General features: G+C 32.5%; 1 protein-coding gene across 9 annotated transcripts in view; it reads left to right on the forward strand.

Moving 5' to 3' along the window:
- Positions 1–17,999, forward strand: part of POSTN (periostin) — a 35,224-nt gene extending 17,225 nt beyond the window's left edge. The window contains exons 11-23 of one of the 9 annotated variants that reach the window (XM_029938606.1): positions 374–510; positions 1,397–1,527; positions 2,038–2,168; positions 2,273–2,375; positions 2,482–2,549; positions 3,233–3,278; positions 6,475–6,555; positions 9,661–9,750; positions 10,429–10,518; positions 11,107–11,184; positions 11,557–11,640; positions 15,931–15,972; positions 17,228–17,999. In XM_029938606.1, coding sequence (XP_029794466.1) covers positions 374–510; positions 1,397–1,527; positions 2,038–2,168; positions 2,273–2,375; positions 2,482–2,549; positions 3,233–3,278; positions 6,475–6,555; positions 9,661–9,750; positions 10,429–10,518; positions 11,107–11,184; positions 11,557–11,640; positions 15,931–15,972; positions 17,228–17,265 — 1,119 coding nt within the window. In that variant the 3' untranslated portion in view covers positions 17,266–17,999. The remainder of the gene's footprint in view (positions 1–373; positions 511–1,396; positions 1,528–2,037; positions 2,169–2,272; positions 2,376–2,481; positions 2,550–3,232; positions 3,279–6,474; positions 6,556–9,660; positions 9,751–10,428; positions 10,519–11,106; positions 11,185–11,556; positions 11,641–15,930; positions 15,973–17,227) is intronic. The other 8 variants (XM_029938608.1, XM_029938609.1, XM_029938607.1 and 5 more) reach the window with 8 other exon arrangements.
- The last annotated feature ends 3,381 nt before the right edge of the window (positions 18,000–21,380 follow it).

Consider the following 21,380-nt stretch of genomic DNA (forward strand, 5'->3'; position numbering starts at 1 on the left):
CTTAAAAACAGAACTGAGATGCTGTTTCCTCCAACTAGAGGGGTCAGGAGACCTCTTAAAAGAGTTTTTCCAGAAACCCAACTATGCAGCTACTTCCACATAGGACATTTCAATTAAAGAAATGTAGGGGTGCCTGGGTGGCTCAGTCGGTTAAGCCTCCGGCTTCGGCTCAGGTCAGATCTCACGTTCGTGGGTTCGAGTCCCACGTCAGGCTCTGTGCTGACAGCTAGCTCAGAGCCTGGAGCCTGCTTTCAGTTCTGTGTCTCCTTCTCTCTCTGGCCCCTCCCCCTCTCATGCTCTGTCTCTCTCTGTATCAAAAATAAATAAAACATTTTAAAAAAAGAAATGTACAACCATGTCTTTTCTTTGCTAGGCTGTCTGCATTGAAAATTCATGCATGGTAAGAGGAAGCAAACAAGGAAGAAATGGTGCCATTCACATATTCCGAGAGATCATCAAACCAGCAGAAAAATCTCTCCATGAAAAACTAAAACAAGATAAACGCTTTAGGTAAGCCTAGTTTAGTTTCATTTACACACACACACACACGAGAGAGAGAGAGAGAGAGAGAGAGAGAGAGGAGAGCAAGAGAGAGAGAAAGAACTATTGGCATAGTTGTGTTTCATAGTTAATATTCCAAAAGGCATTTAGAATTCAATCATACTGAACATAAAATTTACAATAAGAAGTCCATGCAAATGTTTTCAAAACTGAAATATGGTAACACTATTTTGCTTTCTAGTTCAACATAATATGAATTGGTGAGTGAAACAATCTAATAGATTGACTTACACCTTGCAAATTTTTTATTTTAGTTTTTAAATATTAAAATCATTATTATTAAAATTTAAACATGATAGTATATTCTAGCCAAGACTACTTTGCAGAATTTAAAATGAAAACTACACACTTCTATTTTGTTATAAAGTGTGACCTTGTCAAGTTTTGTAGGATAAAAATCAAGTTTTTTATTAAAAATAAAAACATTTTAATACTTAATAATTTTTGAGAGAGAGAGAGAAGGGGAGAGGCAGAGAGAGAGAGGGAGACACAGAACTTGAAGCGGGCTCCAGGCTCCATGCTGTCAGCACAGAGCCCGACATGGAGCTCAAACCCGTGAGCTGTGAGATCATGACCTGAGCTGAAGTTAGACACCTAACTGACTGAGCCACCCAGGCACTCCCCAAGTTTAGGAAATTTTAAAAACCATATGTACATTTAAATAATTTCCACCTGATAAAATCTTCTTAACAGGTAAACTGCATTTGAACCATTAAAATGTGTGAAAACTTTTCATGCTTTCCACCATATATGGATTCTATTTTATTCCGTGTATTGTGGGTGAGCACAACTAAATATAAATCTAACAGAATAAACATGTATCTTTCCTGGTTAGCGTCTTCCTCAGCCTACTTGAAGCCGCAGACCTGAAAGAGCTCCTGACACAACCTGGGGATTGGACCTTATTTGTCCCAACCAATGATGCCTTTAAGGGAATGACACATGAAGAAAAGGAAATTCTGATTCGTGAGTAAAAAAATGGATAACAGATATTTGTCCCTTGTGTTCAGGATCTCATTTCTTCCTCGAGCTTTCCTGCCCAGAAGTCAACCTCTAAAATATTCCCTTTAATATTTATGCCCAGCCTAGTTTCCTTTGATTCCACATGGAATATGTGGAGAGTCACTCATTAATGTTCTTAATTACTTGCTTGCTGTCATGGTGTTGAGCTACATGTTCACTTATACTATTTCTATTAAAGTCCACACAATTAGGTGACAAGGAAAGAAACAATTACAATTCCAAAACTAATTTGATTGTTTTTCTTCCCAATAAGTTGACTAATATTTTGATTGAACAGGCTGAAGTGATTGTTTTGACATTAGCTTCATTGATAGCAACTTAGGAGAACAATGATATGATGAGAATTCACCGTGTGAAAAAACTAAAGATAAAGAAATATTTTACCCTTAGTTTTTCTAGTATCAAAGTATTAAAAAATGACATGTTATAAATAAATATATATTTTCCTTCTAGGAGACAAAAATGCCCTTCAAAACATCATTCTTTACCACCTGACACCAGGAGTTTTCATTGGAAAGGGATTCGAACCTGGTGTGACTAACATTCTGAAGACCACGCAAGGAAGCAAAATCTATCTGAAAGGAGTGAGTTCTCTATAATGGATTTATGATTGCAGCCATTCATTGTTCAATTATCTTATGTCATTTTTCATTAAATTTCTGATTGACATTATCCCTTGTTTTGATAGGTAAATGATACACTTCTGGTGAATGAAGTGAAATCAAAAGAATCTGACATCATGACAACAAATGGTGTCATTCATGTTGTAGATAAACTCCTCTACCCAGCAGGTTGGTAATTACTGAACTCATTAATGGACTAAATCTTTTTTAATAGAAGCCTATATTTTTATTTTAAATTCTTTGATCAATATTCATTTAATATTCCTCTTCATAGACACACCTGTTGGAAATGATCAGCTGCTGGAAATACTTAATAAACTGATCAAATACATCCAGATTAAGGTACAGAACATTATTGGATTTGTTCCTCGACAGATATTGCAGGTTTTCCATGAAAGACTAGAGATGTATACCTTGGTAGCTTAGATGTACACTGGACTTAGACTGACTGCTCTTTGTTGATTATGCACCACTGGCTTACCTGTGAATAAATGAGATAATTCCTTTACTGTTTTATTCAACAAATATCTATTAAAACCCACTTGAGCTCAAGCACAATATTATAATGGGAAATATTAAGCTGAATCAGAGACATCCTTTTATTTAAAAAATTATAGTACAATTGGAAAGAAAAAATACAGATAAAAACACTATAATCTTTCTATCACCAAATGCCTTTGCTACAGAATATAAGGGAAAGATAAAGTATGTACTTGTAAAAAAAAATTGTCACTAATCACAGTAGTTAAAGGCAAGCAAGTATTTTCCTCTTTTGTCCTTATATGGTCAAAGTATCAAAAAGTATATGAAATATTATTTAATAAACATTTACTTTGGATTCAGTATTCTATAATTTTTAGGACCCTTGAGTAACACCTTCAATAATTTTTCTGCCATCTGACTCAATAGCAGGAGACTGCAAAATAATTTATATGAAGACTTCATTTCTATTAAATGTAATGAAATGTAATTTCATTAATAAAATTACTAATTTCATGTTACTAAATATAAGTATTTATTTTCAGTTTGTTCGTGGTAGCACATTCAAAGAAATCCCCATGACTGTCTACAGTAAGTACATAATGAATATTTGTCACATACAAGTGGCAAGATGTATAAAAAAGAAAACACAACAATGTACTTTGTACTTAGAAACAGAAATTATTGATAATCTGGTATTTAGAATTCCAAACAATGGCAAATTTCATCCCACTTGACATAGGCTTAAGGTCTTGAGGAGACCTCTCTGCCAGGGCCATTGCCATTCAGCTCCTAGGGACCACTTTCCCATTCATCTGAGAAACAAGAATAAGATATGAGAAAAGCAGTAAAATATAATTGCTAGCATGGAAGAAAAGACATACAATTGTAGAAAGAGGAGAGACAGCTAAAAGTTATTCCAGAGCTATCTGAAAATTCACATGTGTGGACCCAGAAATAACACTGCTGAAGTATCTGTGGCTCATTCCTCCCTCAAGCCATCAGCTTTCTAAGGGCATGGTGGGAAATCGTGTGCCAAAGAATCCTAATGTTTATGAATTGGCAGTTCAAAAACTCTCCCCATCCAAAACTGGATGGGGAGAAATCCAAATCCCCAAATTGGACTTTGCCAGGCAATAAACTTAAAGTTTCTAGATTCCAAGGTTCTTTTATCCCTGACTTTACCAGATTATCAAAGTTAAACCTCTACTACTTAACAATGGTAAAAGGGCATTTCCTCCTCCTAAATGTAACTTGTAGTGTTCCTTTTTTCCATGTGTTTTTTTCCTTTGTCTTTTCTCTTTCTTTGTTGTAGTTTTCAGAGCAGAAGTTCTTTTCATTTTGTTTTGACTCTACAATTAAGCACTCAAAATGCACAAGTAGCTAAAGCACACTTATCCTGGCTAGAAAATAATTCCATTTTATATTATGAGCATTGTGTTATTTAATTTAAAAATTTTTTCTTAAGATTTACCCCAGATATGGAAAAAGAATAAAGAAAATGTAAGGAGCAAAACAAAATGTCTGCTGATTTCAATTATGTAATAATAACATATGCAAATCCAGTATCAGGCCAGCTCAGCACTGTTTTAAAGATTTAGCGGGAATAGCTATGATTCAACATGGTGTAAATTCCAGTATGGAAGTATACAATCTTGTATATATTTTATAACAAATTAAAGCATCATTATGGGCTCTATTCACCAGAAATGTTATGTCATCTTTCTCACTAAAGATGTATAATTGTACCACATTTCTTTACCCTTCCTACTTTATCCATTAAAGTCTCACTACTTTCTACATATGTCAATGCAATATTTTGCTTATAATGAGCCAAAATCTTATAATCTCTTTATTTTCCCCTATTAAAATTGGATCCTTACTCACAGAAAATACATTACAATTTATGAAAATATGTAAGTCTAATAAACCTTGTCTACCTACTCAAAGCTCTTGAAACTGCTCAGGGATTTACATTCTGATGCCAGATGTTTCTTTAATTCCTTCCCTGATGGGTGTTGGGTATGCTACTATTTAGAAGTATTCCTCAAATAGAGGTGGAGAGTAATTAAAACATTCCATTTTTATGTTCTTTCATTGACTTGTCTCTAAAATTTCTTTAATTTCCTTGATACATATTATTAATCTTATCCCCAAATTATCATAGTTTTCAATTGTATGGGGGAAAAAATCTCTTTAGTATATATTGCCAAATATCTAACATTTGAGGTACAGCAGAATAAAATCAGTATTTGATTCTCAGCCCAGGACCTGTCAAAACTATTTAAGTTTTCAGTCAAGCAAGATTGAAACAAAGCTACCAACCTATACCAACATCCCATACTTCAAGCTCCAAGTGAAAATTTATGCTGTGAGTAATTAACCCATTTTCATGGTAGCAGCAGAGACCTCTGTGGACTTGGCCTTCATAGAAGAGGTTTCTCTGTGGCAAGACCACTTGTGGGATCAGCAATTAGATGCATAAATTTGATATATTTTAGAGCTTCATAATTTAAGATTTCAAGATATAAATTTGATATGACTGAAATATAGTCACAATTAAGGACTAGAACTCACTCATATGAATTTGAAAGTTGACACAGATAAACATTTCAGAAACCGTAGGTGAGAATGTGGCAGAAACCTGAATTCTGCTAACATCTCATCTCTAATGTGTCAGCACCATCTGTTATAATTGCACACTTAGCTTTAGTGTGATCTAATGGAGCTATCGTTAAAATTTTTTTTATATATGTTTGAGAGAGAGACAGACAGACAGACAGATAGACCATGAGTGGGGGAGGGGCAGAAAGAGAGAAGGAGACACAGAATACGGAGCAGGCTCCAGGCTCTGAGCTGTCAGCCCAGAGCCCAACACAGTGCTCAAACCCACAAGCTGTGAGATCATGACTGGAGCTGAAGTATGACACAACTCAGTCCCCAGGTGCCCCTAATGGAGCTAACTTTTAAGATTTCTAATTAGAAATGACAAAAAGCCAGTAGCTCTGGTTGTATGGTCCCACAGGCACATTTCCAGTTAATCTGTACCAAAAAAGACACAACAAAACAAAAAACCCCTAAATAGTTTGCTGGTATTTTAAATACATCTTGCATATTATTTTCTGAGTTCGGTGGATGATGCATTTAAAATACACACTTTTAAATTTTAAAAGAATGATGATATTAAGGCTGAAAATTGAAGACATTTTAGCCTATAATTTAAATACTGATCATATCATATTTGTTGCATAGAGCTCATATTTGGCTGGTTGAAATTTATTTTTACTTTTAATTATTCTGAACAATTTTTCATATTTTCCTTCCTATATCACTGTTATCAAATGCATGAAAAATATTTTGTCTTCGTCTTTCAATTTTTTCTTATGAAAAAACCAACAATGCAATTTAGGATATTATGAATTGCATGAAATTAATCATGTTTATTTGTCTTCTGTTGCTATGCAGCCAATATTTTCAAGAAGTACTAAAGAAGGTAAAGAGCTTTAGTGGTGCAGTTCAAAATTACAGAGCTCTAGGTAGAATTCCTCACTTAGTGTCTATATATTTCACTGGAACAAATCCAAGTCACTGGACTTCAGAGTACACCATCTGGACATGAGAAGACAATAGATACCGTACCATGAATATTTACTCTATCTGATTGCCTGGACATATTACTCCACCTTGTACCTCAGTACCCAGCAAAGATTCAAAAAAAACAAAGGACAAGTTCATTCAGGTTGTTTTTATGTAAACATCATTTATGTTCCACTTTCTATACTTTCAGCAACTAAAATTATAACCAAAGTTGTGGAACCAAAAATTAAAGTGATTGAAGGCAGTCTTCAGCCTATTATCAAAACTGAAGGTAAAAATCAATGTTATACATGGTTCCTTTTATTGTGAAAAAAATCCAAATAATAGACTGATTTCTATGAATGTATCTACATTCTTGTTGAAACTAACTTGCTAAATATTTCTATATCAATGGCATGCTCATGTAATTGCAGAATGCGGAATGCAAATTATTTAGCAGAGTAGATGGTGCATTCCTAATACTTTCAGTACATTTGCTTGTACTTGATTTCATTTGAACCTAATTGGCCATTGCATTAGCACTAGTACCCAGATAAATACATAGGTAAATAAACAAATAAACAAATAAAACTTAAGCTTTTTTTTATACTGCAATTAGACTCCTTCAGAGTACTTTTTTTTTGTAGCTTTATCTCCAGTTTCCCCACATGGATGCCTTGTTATAAGAAGCTTTTCCAAAAATACAGGCATTTTTCATTCAGCAACCTAAGAGAGCACTGAGGCTCTATCGATGAAAGGTTTTAAAAATTATAACCACATATGATATATTTTTAAATCAGACCACCAGAAACAGATGAAGGAATAAGCAGCTGGTGCAGTAAGTTAAACCTTAGCATTCCTAATTGCAGCCCTGACCATAAATATATGAGAATACACATATTCTTACATACATATATATAATGTATATCAATAGGTATATATATTTTCCTCCTGGTATTTCAGACTAGAACATTAAATCATTTTCTTTCTACCCTCACTATGTTAGCTAACTCCATATTTGATGCCACCTTTATTTCATGGATTTTAATTATTACCAAGGGTCAGACCATAAGAATGTCTTATTTTTATGTCTAAGCATCTTAATGTGGTGACTTGCCACATGAAAAGACCAGGTTTCCTCCTTTATTCTGTAAGGATAGAAACAATCTTCCAAAAAAGGAGTAAATCATGTTGTCAATTGAATGTCAAAAAAATTATTACTTTAATTATCTTTGATTTTGATATTTCCTCTCACTCTATGAATTGAGATGGCAATTTCTTCAATATTTTTGTCTATTCCTTTAAAGTCAAGCCATGATTTACATAGATATTGGAAATATATATATTTATACATATATATGTTTCTTTCCTAGCTAATTAGTTATCTATTATTTTATTCTTGAGACCTAAAATTGATAATTAATATAGTCTTTGAAAACTGTGCTTATTTAAAAAATACCATACCTGTGGTCATTTGATTTCTTTTAAATTTTGTTGGGAGTTTGGCGTCTTAAGAACATAAATCACAGAAATTTTGTTGACAAAATGTTTCTTGATCATTTTAATGAAAAATGATCAAATAATCCTTGGTAACACATTTGATTTTTAACATTCTTGTACTGTTTTTAAAATTAGATTCCCTAAAAATTTGTATAATGACTTGAACACAGCTCCTATAATCAAAATCATTCACATGTGTTTTTCTTATTTCCAAAGATTCCTATCTTTTCTGTCAAGCTTCTTCCTTCAACCCATTTATCTTCCCCATTTTTGTCAGTGGGACTTTATTGTATTAATCTTTCTTGAATTAGGATCATAGTGGAGCATCAACTCTACCTGGGTTCTCCCTAGAAAGGGAAGAAGGATGAAGATGGGGTCATATCACTGATGTATGAAAAATTCTTAAATTCATGGATTCAGAAGTTTTACTTCTGTACAATATACTGAAGGAAACACATAGTTATTTTGACAGCCCTTCACAATTGTCTAGCTCTAAAATTGCTACCGACATTACTGTATCACTGAGTGTTCGCAGGCTCATTGATGGATCTCGAATTCTTACTAAGTACATTAGAATCCAAAAGAAAATTTTAAAGTGTTTCTTATAAAGGGTATTTAACCAAATTATAGAATCAAGAATAAGTCACCTGAAATTCATTTCAACAATCACTTATTGAGCATCTTACTATTGTGCTAGGCATTCTCCTAAGTGCTGGCACTAAATGTGAAAAAAAGATTTGATAAAAATCCCTATCTTTATAGAGCATCATGATAGAGGTGTTACTGAAATTTTAGTTTAGGCTATTCCAAAAGAAATGTTGATTTGGATGTTTTATTAACTCATTTCCTGTTCTTAAAATCCTTAGGTGTATTTTCCTTTTGAAATTTCTACACCTTAAAAACCTGGACTTACACTTGATACTCAATATACCTTGATCCCACAGATCAAATATTATAATATCAGTCATTTATTATTTGAATGAATAATTATCTTCATTATTTTAGATTGTTCTAGACTAATTCTGGGTAATGGTGTAACACTGACAATTTCTGAACAAATAAATCCTCTTAAAGATAAGCAAATATGGTGACATTCAACTACTGAAGGGTGTTACAGTATGAGTTAAATGTACTGAACTTTACTCTTCTTCTCTATAAAATAGTCTTGGTTAACTAATGTAGTAGTAATCGGCTTTCTAACATTCAAAATGATTTTCTCTGGGAGCAAAATCATTTTGTAAGTCAAATGCAGAATTTGTTTAACTTTGCATATGAAGTCCTGTTTAATCATTAAATAGTAAAGTAATTACTAATTAGCAAGTTAATTAGTAATTATTAATTAATTAATCATTTTCCTATATAAGGTAAGTACTCAAATCTGTGTTCCCATAAAATCTGAAAGTCCTAAATGTATGCACCAAAGTTGAGATTTTTTTAATGTTCAGTCCTATGCCCAATTCATAGTGTACAGTACTGAGTAATTAAAAATTAAATTTAAAAATTTAATAAAACTTATAGATGATATCAGTAAAGTAAGATCTAAATTATTTATCATTAGAGCAACTCAAATTTGTACATACTGTATGATTCACAAAGTATAGCCACATATAAAACCTTGTGTGATTCTACTTCACAACTACAAATGAATGGATGAACTTATGCTAAATGCTAAAACATGAATTATGAAAGCAATTTTAGTAGCACCAATAGACTGAGTCATTTGTTCTCATAAATACTGCCTAATTTGAAGACAATGGGAAATGTTTAAAATTGATTTCATAGAATCTGAAACCACTTTGATGTTTGAATAACACCAATGTTAAAACAAATTTCCTGTTCTGTCAAAGTTAAAGAACTGCCTTACTATGATAATTTGTCTCCTAAAACAATGTCTCAGGACCCACAACAACAAAGGTCAAAATTGAAGGTGAACCTGAGCTCAGGCTGAGTAAAGAAGGTGAAACAGTAACTGAGGTGATCCATGGAGGTGCGTTATGTGTATTTCCAAAAGCCTAGTTAGGATCACTGTGATTATTTTGAAATAGTGTTGGTTAAATATATTGAACATCTGACGTTTTCTCTTGGCTTTTGTTTTATATAAATTGTGGAAATATTTTTCTCACAAATAAAATATAATTTACCTTTAATGGAATTAAACTAATGGAACAAATTGGAGTTAATTTAACCATTAAGTCACCAGGTCCAACATATGCTTATCATCCATATGCAAGTGATGATTATGATATATAACGATGATAATAATGTCAATACAAAGTGATCTATTGGACTTAGAAGCAAAACTGACCATGTATAAGGTTGACTAGTAAGTCACTGCTGGGACTCTTCAGCAGGGTTCCCACTCTAAGGATGTATAATTCCCTGGATCCTCACTAAATACTAATTCCACAGTCAGAAAGTAAGTATGGCATGGAGAGTTAGCTTGCCGGTTGGCTCTCTTCCTCACTCAAGATTCAGGATATAACTACTATGCTTTTTAGACACATATTGATCTCAATCTATTTGAGATATGTCCCCCAAAAGATTATGATTGAATTTTGAATGGTATGGCTTTGAGAAATATATTTAATAATGAAAATGTCTATATTTGGCAGTTTAGGCATCATAAGGGGATACACCATATGCATTTTTCTTCCCCTACTTTTAGAGCCAATTATTAAAAAATACACTAAAATCATTGATGGAGTGCCTGTGGAAATAACCGAAAAAGAGACAAGGGAAGAACGAATCATTACAGGTAATCTTTGATTCCATACATGGAACTATGCTTGAATTATAAAGATAAAACCATAATATATCTTAAAAATCTGTCTCTATAAGAACACTAGAGAAATTGACTAAGTCATTTGCATGGTGCTTACTGAAGATGTATCATTTTTTGACAGCAATAATATTATGCTAAATATTTAATCTATGTTTTTTTCTGATTTGGAAGTTGTGGACAAATCTATAAGCATGTGTTTTTATTATACAGGTTCATACATGTTATATAATATTTTCCCTTGCTATTTGTTAATGAGTTAATAAATTTTAGAAGAAAAACCATTCCCTCCTCTGATTTTCCATTTAGCTTCAGGTCTTCTACACATCTACATACTGAAATATACAATGGCTTGCACATGTACTTATGTAAAGGTCTGTTTGGAACACAGTGTGACCAGCCCTTCATGCAATGTGAATGACTGTTTTCACACTACAATGAGAATGTGAATAAGCCATATGGCCTACAAAGCCTAAAATAATTCCTATCTGGCCCTTTCGGTAGGAAGTTTGCCTACCGCTGTTTTAGACCTTTAAAAAAAAAAATAAATTGTCTTTCTTTTAGGTCCTGAAATAAAATACACTAGGATTTCTACTAGTGGTGGAGAAACAGAAGAAACGCTGAAGAAATTATTGCAAGAAGGTCAGCATGTCTAGAAAAATTGAAATGTGACTTTACCTAAGCTATCTGTTTGAAAGTCTAAAATAATCTTTGAGGCCTTTTACAGGTTTCAACTCTATCTCATTTCTTTCGTTCAAGTTCCATGCCAACATAAGAAAAAAAACCCCAATGATAGAGAATGAAACCCAAATTACAATCATGTTGATTTTTCTGCACTATACTGTTCAAAAGCCTTATGAGAAAATTGGCATATCAAAAACAGCACTAAAGATAGAAAACGAGCAAGTGTTGGTCTGGAATTCATTGTTAACCAGATGCCATTATGAATCACATCAAGACTCCTGTGTTTCTATTACATAAATCAATTTCTGCTATAAACATGTATCCTCTCAGAGGTCACCAAGGTCACCAAATTCATTGAAGGTGGTGATGGTCATTTATTTGAAGATGAAGAAATTAAAAGACTGCTTCAGGGAGGTTAGTAAAAGGGAAACAACTAACCCACTTAACAGGTTCTGGTGACTGAGTTCTTCAACTTTTTAAAGACTGAGCATTCAGGTGTTTCTTTTAACAAGGCTGAAAAAGACAATATCACGAGTTGTCTTAAGAGATTGGTTGGTTCAATAGTAGTTTAAGTAATAATAATGAGGAAATGATTACTAGTTTAAACAGTCTTTAAAAAGTTCTATGGTATAAACCTTGGGGAGCAATGAATATTTTTTCTTTGATACAGATAATTGTAAGGATATTTTAAGTATGTGAAAGAATACTTTTAAAATCGGTAGTTGTTTAAAGAAGGCCAAATTGACATACTTTTTATATTTTAAAAAAATGTATTCACTGCCCCCACAACAATAATAAAAAGCATGTTTATAGATTTTTTAAGTGCATAGATATAGCAAAACAACAACCTCCCCAAAAATAGCGCATTTAGCAATTTTCTTTTCCAAACTACATTCTTGAGAATGAATATCTGTTTCTTCTAACAGTTTGAGTGATAATCTATATACCTGGAGCTGTGAATTATTTTGCATATGAAATTAATCTTTAAAGTATGGAATGTTCTCTCTCTATGGCATTAAAAAGACCTACTTTTAAAAGAAAAGGAGAAAAAAAAGAATTCAAAATCTTACACAAACTCTAAATGGTATTTATTCAAAGAAATAGTAAATGCTAATGATTTATAATTTGGGTAATTGGCATTTGAACAAATGAATTTCTAGTTCATTTATTAAAAACAAAAGTATTTAGATGACAAATTATTTTAGAGAAAGAAACATTTAAATTATCTACAAAAATCAAAAATACTTCTTGAAATATACTATGAATTGAGAAACACAACTGAAACTTGGTATCTCTCTGAAGTATTGTTCAAAATGGCTTTTCTGCTTAAACTGTTATCACTATGTCCAGGAATATGTAAATTCTCTGGGGACCATACATATTTTAAGCAATTGTTTCTTTATTTTATATAGGTAAAATCTCTTATATAGTGTTGACACTCTTCAGTGATAAAAATAAGTAATTTTTATTCAACCAATGATTAAATTTCCCCTCGACAGATAAATATGTGTCTGAAAAATACTTTTCCTTTCAGACTTCAGGAAGAGTGTGACACAGCCAAAACCATAACATAATCAGAGTTTTCTGTATGATCTAATACAGAATTCACTCTTATACCCACAAATGTTTAACTGTCTGCTAGGAAAACAAGGATTTGAGGGAAGTGATGAAGATACTGTGAAGGTTAAATTGAATTCTTTTTTTTAGTCCTTGCCGTAGTGAGCAGCTTTGTAGAATGGCAGTGCTTTTTAGAGAATGAATCAATTAGAAGCCGCATCTATATGTACATTGTTTTTACTTTATTTAGACTTAAACTTCAGGTAAGTATGATTTTTCTCTTTTAATAAGTCTCAGTTAACAAGTTGATTATAAACAACGAGCTAAGTACATAGCAATAACTTCAGGCAAAAGAAAATATACCTACTAGAAGAATATGATATTCTAATTTTAGTTAAGTCAATCTTTCTTTACCTCTTTCTTTTGTCCCAGAGGTTATTTTCATTCTCAATATTTAGTTTCTCTACATATCTAGAACGCATTAATTTTCACAATGAACACATCATAAATTTTTAAAAACATTTCTAAGGCTTTTCTTCTCATAAGAAAGACAATATAAGCAGTATAGTCACTAGTATCTGGACACTAATTGGACATGCTAGTATTTTTTTTTTCTAGACCGGTAAAACTAATTGGCCATCACTGAGTTATACGTGTCCAGATCCTGAGATACCTATTCCCAAAGAAGCTGCTGTGAATAACGATCACATCATGCAAGGCTTGCTTTTGTTCTCTCACAGTATAGGTAACTGATCTCTGTCCAAACTGCAGTCTTCATATTAAAGCTTGGAGTTTTCTAGGTAGACTGCTTATAGTGGTACATGTTGTACATTTTGATGAATTCAGTATATTTCTCAATTATATGAGTCATGACTGGTAACATGGCTCAGTAGTTCTTTTGGTATCAATGTTGTGATTTATCATTGAAGTACTTCTGAGCCCTCGACTAAAACATGTCCACATGAAATGCATGGAAGTTTCACACTTACCTTAGGTGAAATTACATTTACTAAAACTACTAAAGTAATCAAGGAATAATATCAAGCTACAGAAGAAGGAACAAAAAGGAAGTCATTTTGGATGGTTTTGACAAATCTGCCAATATAACACATACAGCATGTGCAGAGAATAGGCATCAGCTTGGAGGTCAGGCTTTTGATCTGGGCTCCAACTCTAACTTAAGTAAGTTAATTCTTCAACTGAAAGTGAGGATAGTAATGGTACTTACATCTAAATGAATTAATGTATGAAAAGCACTTAGAATAATGCTCAGCAAACACAAGCTCCCAGTAATGCTAGCTATCATCAGTATCATGGCCAATTATATTAACACAATAAACTTATACAATATAAAGTATATTCATATAAATATGAAGTAATATTTTACACCTAATTTAAATTTCTGAAAGCCATACCCATGTAAATATGCAAAAATCTTGTAAATAATTGGGCTGAAGCACTTTGCATATTTCATGAAACATGATAGAGGGGCCTTTATGTGGGATCAATCATATGATTGGTTTATCTTCCCACATTTTCTTCTCTGAGCATGACTTAATATGCCTCTCATTAATACTGAGACAGCAGGAGCCACTGGGGACAAATCTGGCTTTCTACACTTCATTAGACTTTCTTCTAGAGATTTTTTTTACTACAATTAATACTTCTTGTTTTAATTTTATCATGGCAAAATAGTAACAAATTAATTAATTACTTAATTGGATGCTGCCAAGTGTATGAAAGAAGATCTGAGTGTGAGTTCCTGTTTTGAAATGTAATGTTGTGAATACTTCTGTGATCTTGTTTTAAATTATACAGTAACTGTTAGTTGGAGTTTAACAAGTCCATTATAAACAATGGTATTATTCACTAATTAACACTGGATCCATCCTTTCTTGACTATATCTTATATGCCCTTACTTCATTACCAAATAGACATGAAGTTAATGGAAATATATCAACTGGAATATATTCCATAATTCAGACTTTCCTATCTCAAATAAACTTTGCCTTAGTATCCAATCTAATAAGGTTTTCTACAGTTCTGTATTCTATTGTTATCTTATTAACATGGTATCATAAGTGGTTATACATCTTATATTCTGTGGGCAGGACCGTGTTGGAAATGTGCCACATAGAAAGAAAATTATTCAAATATATTTAAAATGTGTCTTTTTTACTTGGTGTCTTACAGCCAAGATAACTGTTGGTGATAGTTTCTTGCTTTACTTTTTAATGGAATTTCAGAGAATTGAAAAAATATATATAATAGAAAGATTTTGACCTGGTTATTGGGTGTAAATAATATATAAAAGCAAGAAATATATAGAAAAAAGAAAAAATGTTTACAAGGTAAGAAGAAAAATGAAGTCACTGTAGGAACCACATTTAATCTTGATCTTAAGCATCCAATAACAGAGTGAAAATGTAAATTTAAGCTTACCAGGTAGTCTTGTTGATGAGTTGAAGAAAAACAAGGAATTGGGAAATGCAACTATAACAACAAAAAACTGCAGTTATGAAACACTTAAGATATTAAATATGAAAGCCTTTATTATTTTTAACTAGTTAATTTTATAAATGGTCTTCTAGGATTGGAATTAAACTTGGGAGTATGTTGGCATGCATTTCCTAAATTGCTTAATATTATATTTCTAGAGTTATTAGGCCAATGCTCTCTTGTTGTCTTCATGTTCTATAAGGTAATCGTGAATTGATTTAATGAGAATTTCAGAGGCAGAAGTCTGATACATCACAAATAGGAATGACTGGAAAAAATGACTCAGTATCTCTGGGAGGACGTGTCTGTTAAACTGTACATAATGTTAAATATTCCTTCATCATAAAGTAATGCTTTTTATAAAAAAAGGTGAAAAAGTCATATAAGTCACTTACTCTATGCAAAAATGATACATTGTATGGGACTCCAAATGCCATAATGAAACAATGTTTTGCAAATAGTGAGCATTAATTCTGATCTCTAGAAACAAATGACTGTAGCCAATGAAAAAATCTCACCATTCCAAAAGAAAATCTATATGTTTAAGTGATGCTTATCTTAAACTTCATACTTTTCTTTAATTATAGTCTTCTGTCTGTGCTAGCCATAATGTGGAAGTATTTCTAACTACAACTATTTACTTTTAGACACACCTGTGAAGAAGATACAAGCCAACAAAAGAGTTCAAGGTAAATGTATTGATAGTACTGTGCACAGAAGATTCATGTTTTGTTAAAAGAAGCCACAGGATAATGTTTTAATATATTTTATTGGATCGTGTTGTCTTTCAGGGAGACCAGTTAGCAAAATTTGAAGCAAATTATTTTGCTGATAAAAATCAGAAAATAAATTATTTATGTCCTGCACTATTAGTAAGATGCAAAGATAACAAATGTTAAAGGAAAGGCAAGCATACTCATGTACAGGGCTAGATTTTTGAAACCACCAAAGTAGATTCAAGTAGGGTTAAGTTTAAAAGAAATCCTTGAATATGAGCCAAGCAAAAGTTGGTTGCTGATGAACCTGAACCCTCTAAAAATGTTAGAGATCAGGCTACAGTTTGAAACGTTAGTATATTAAAAACTACAAACATATAAGGGTGCCTGGGTGGCTCAGTCCATTAAGCAGCTGACTTCGGCTCAGGTCATGATCTCAAGGTTTGTGGGTTCGAGCCCCACGTTGGGAGCCAAGCAGACAACTCAGAGCCTGGAGCCTGCTTTGGATTCTGTGTCTCCCTTGCTCCCTGCCCCTCCCCCACTCACACTCTGTGTCTCTTTCTCAAAAATAAGCAGTAAAAATATTTAAAAATGAAACTATATGCATAAAGTTATTAATATAACCTTGTACAAAATTTTGATATAATCTGTAGATTATACACATGTATATATCACCCACACACTACAATTTTCTTCATAGCTATACTTATGTGCATTTTCTAATCTTTCACTTAGGTTCCCTCGCATTTTGATATAGTAAACAACCAAAGATTTTCCATGTGGAACATAGAATAAATTATAAGATTAGACTTTCTAAAATAATTACATATTAATAGTAAAAAGAAATTGCAAGGCTTGTATTATACCTATATGCATTATAGGTATATCTGATTAGAAGCCAATCCAATATAGATGTTTGTAATTAAAGAATCAATTATACAAATACTTTTTAACTGAAGTTTTTATCAGGGATTTCTTCTAAACATCCTAATTCATCCAAAGTTTCTAAAGAACTAAAATCAAACTTCAAATTATTTTCATGTATTTTTAATCAAAAGATAACCTTGATTTTGTCACCATAAACAGAAGATATTATTAATAAAACATAATCTAATGTTCAATACAGTGAGAAATTATAGTTTTTATAGATATGCATAGAACATCATATTGTTAAATTCTAAAGTTTCATCACATTTACAATCCATGCGTTCTCCCTTCTTCCTATCAGGATCTAGAAGACGATCAAGAGAAGGTCGCTCTCAGTGAAAATCCAGCAACCAGACAACAAAGTTTATACCACCCTAAATCAATAACCTGATGTTAAGGGAAAATTAGGAGAGCCACATTGACTTCAGGAAATGAACCACCAGCCCCAAAAAAAGCAATCACAGAACAATTCTGAATATAAATTCCATCTTTTATTTTCTCTGAATGAGAAACATGAGGGAAATTGTGGGGTTTAGCCTCCTGTGGGATAGGAAATGAAGGACATACAGGCTTTTACATCTTGAGATTAAAATTCTGGCTAACTTTGGAATTGATCAAAGAAAATTCTTGTCACTGGATTTATTAAAATTCAAATCTCACATTCTATTGAGAAGATTAAGCCTTGAATCTAAGAGACAGATAAAATGCATGCAAGCAGGGACCTCTCCATGGGAAGCTAAGTTATAAAACTGGGTGCTCAGTGTTAAAAAACAAACAAAACTTTTATGTCAAAAAACTTCATATATTTGTAATACAATGTGGAATTACCAGTAAATTATGCTATTTCTTCAACTAATTTTGTACTCTTGAAATGTTTGTCATATGCTTTTTTGCAATACATATTTTTATCTCAAACATTTCAATTAAACCATTTTTTCAGTTATAAAAAGAATTACTTCAAATTGGGTAATTCAGAAAACTCAAGGTTTAAATTAATAAGTGGTTTGGACTTGGGAACAAGACTTTATACCTCTTTTTTTATAACAAATACTCAATAAAGGAAATTGAATGAATTTAGTGTTTCTTGAGTTTTTATACTATATTGTTACATAAAGAATAATTACACAATGAAGCAATCATTCAGCATCAACTGAATACCTAATACAACCCCAGAACCATGCTAAGTTGTGAATCAGACATTACTCCCCTCAAAGAGTAAAGAGACAAATCACCAATAATTTACAATGTGCCATGAGCTACAGTAGAAGAATAAACATTACTATATAGACATGAATTTATCAATCATTTTTTTCTAGGATTTTGCTAGATATCGGAAAAGTCACAGAGATTCCCTTAACTAAGACTGAAGTAACGTAGGAATCCATTGCATGGGAAAAGAGAAAAAAAAATATTTGTTTGCAGAGAATTCTAAAGATATTGGTTGATCTACTTAGACTCAACAAGTGACGTCCTTGTGAATGAGAGCCATCAGGGAACAGAATCCATACTCATGAGAAAGTGAGTGGTGATTATGTAATAAAATTATATCATACATGTAAAACAGGAATGTCAAACTCAAGACACTAGTCTTGCTCACAGATGTCCAGCTTGGATTAGAGGCTCATTACTAACATACCATTAAAAGATCTAAAAAGTTTTTTGAGTAGGTGAAAGCATTGGTTCTTTGGGAAGCAATTGGGATCAGGAAGTAAAATATAAAAATATGGCAGTGACTCTTACTGAAGAAGTATTCAATAGCCTTGGTTTTCCAGAATGCTTTCTATAGAGGCCAGGATAGTGGTGAAAGTTATGTACATAGCATTTAGAGCCCTTGCCAAGAAGCAAAATGCCCTGCCAACTCTGTATTCATGTAGAGAATCTTGGGACTACAATCTCAACTGGACAGAGTGTGGCCATAATGGTCCCGAAATGATTCCGAGGAGATGGTTATATAATGTAATACTGGTAGAATATATAAAACCATCATCAACAAAGATGACTGTCCCAAAAAGACAGCATGTTGTTTACGATCCTCTAGAAGATCACAAGATATTGTACAAAACAAATAGTAAGTCGGCTGATTCATTCAGCCCCTTTCAGGGTTTTCGTTTGATGATGAGCCAGGTGTTCCAGAGTTGGATTTGGACATGGTAATCCAGGACAATAGGAATGAGGTTAAGGTCTTTTTAAAGACTGCTAACTTAAAAGCCCTGCCCTTTTTTATATTGTTATTATTGAACCAAAGAAGAGAAAAGAAATCAATTTTGGTTAGTATACATACAAAAATCTAGTGTATCTCTCTGGTAAAGGACAGAGTCTTTCAAATGGCACATCCAAATATATTTAAAGATAAAATGTAAAGAATTATTAATAAAATATAAATAAATTAAAACAATAATACAAATAAAAATAAGAGTTAAAATATATAAACATTAAAAATAATCTTAAACTCCAACATAAGGACTTAGTAATAAATAAATAATATAAATATTAATCTATCCAAACACTTTCTGTAAACTGAAAAGGCACACAATATTTAATCCTTTAACACTTCTGAAGTTTGGGGCACCTGGGTGGCTTAGTTGGTTAAGCATCCAACTTCAGCTCAGGTCATGATATCATGGTTCCTTAGTTTGAGCCCTTCACCGGTCTCTGTGCTGACAGCTCAAAGCTTGGAGCCCGGTTCAGATTCTGTGCCCTACCCCTCACTGCCACTCCCCCACTCACACTCTCTCTAAAATAAATGTTAAAAATTTTTAAATAAATAAAAATTCTGAAGTTTTATCATCATCTCCAGTTTTAGATGAAAAAAATGGGGCTCAACTAGTTTATTACGTAACTTTTTTTACCTTGTACTGTTAAATTGGGCCATCGTTCAACTCACCTCATGTCCATTATTCAACAAGACAAACTTGGGTATAGCAAACACATTTGTTTTCCCAATTGGGCTGACTCTGTACTACCTGATTTCAGCTTTTTCTAACTGCCCTCTGCATAAGTAGCACATAGGTTTGAGCACACTGAACTTAAGAACGCAGTTCCAAATAAGGCTTCCTAACTGATCCTGATGCATAAGGTCCAAAGCCCTAACTTTGAGAAATTTTGCTTTATAGAGATTTCTGCTGAGACCAGTTTCCAAGCAACTACTGATCTACTCTGTGTCGTTCTAGATAGTGACATTTTCTAGAATTTTATATAAATTGAATCACACAGTGTGCATGGCTTCTTTATCTGCTTTTCTTTCTCTGGATTTTATGTAGGAGTGGAATTATAGGACCACACAGAAGGGATATGATTAATGTTTTAGGAAACTGCCAAAAAATACTCCAAAGCAGTTCTACGATTTTAAATTCCCACCAGAAGTATATGGGAATTCCAATTTCTCATGCCAACACTTGATACAAACAATTTCCTTAATTTTATCTATTCTAATAGGTGTGTATTATAATCTTATTGTGGTATTATTTTGCATTTCCCTGATGGACGTTTTTCATGTGCTTATTTGACATTTGTATATATTCTTTGAAGTGTTTGTTCAAATCTTTTGCCATTTTAATTGGGTTGTTTTTTTAAAAATTATTACTATTGAGTTTTGAGAGTTCCTTATATCTTATGGAGATATATATATAGCTTATATATCTTTATTAGCTATATAAAATGTAAATATCTTCTCCTAGTATGTTACTTATCTTTTCATTCTATCAGCAGTGGTTTTGAAAATAGCTTCATAACCAATCAACTTTATTGGTTTTCATTATTTTTCTGTGCTGTTTCTGTTTTCTATTTCATTGGTTTTCACTCTTTATTATTGCCATTCTTTTGCTTTATATAATTTTAATTTGATTTTGATTTTTCAGTTTCTCAGAAAGCTGGAGTCATTGACTTAAGAACTTTCTTCTTTCTAATATCAAAGTTTAGTGGTATAAACTATTCCACCAGGTATTATTTAGTGTTATCTCAAAGATTTTTTATATATTTTAATTTTCATTCATTTCAAAGTACTTTCTAAGTTTCTTTCTAAATATGCTTAAAGAATCAGTTATCCTTTGAGGTGCCTGGGTGGCTCAGTCAGTTAAGTGACAAAGTCTTGATGTCGGCTCAGATCATGATCTCATGGTTTGTGAGACAGAGCCCTGTGTCTGGCTCTGTGCTGAGTGTGGACCCTCCATGGGATTCTCTCCCTGCCCCCACCCCTGCTCTCTCTCTTTCTTTCTCAAAATAGATAAACATTTTTTAAAAAGTTAGTTACCTTTTCAATATATTGGACTAAGAAAAATATTATCTATTTACACATGTAGTGATTATTTCTTGTGCTCTTTGTTCCTTTGGTAGATCCATAGTTGTATCTGGTATTATTTTTCCTTTCTTAACATTTCTTTTGTGTAAATCTGCTGGCAATAGTTTAAATTTTTCTGCCTGAGAAAGATCATTATTTTATCTTCATTTTTGAAAAA

This window comes from Suricata suricatta, chromosome 4 (genome assembly GCF_006229205.1).
Source record: "Suricata suricatta isolate VVHF042 chromosome 4, meerkat_22Aug2017_6uvM2_HiC, whole genome shotgun sequence".
Classification (NCBI taxonomy): domain Eukaryota; kingdom Metazoa; phylum Chordata; class Mammalia; order Carnivora; family Herpestidae; genus Suricata; species Suricata suricatta.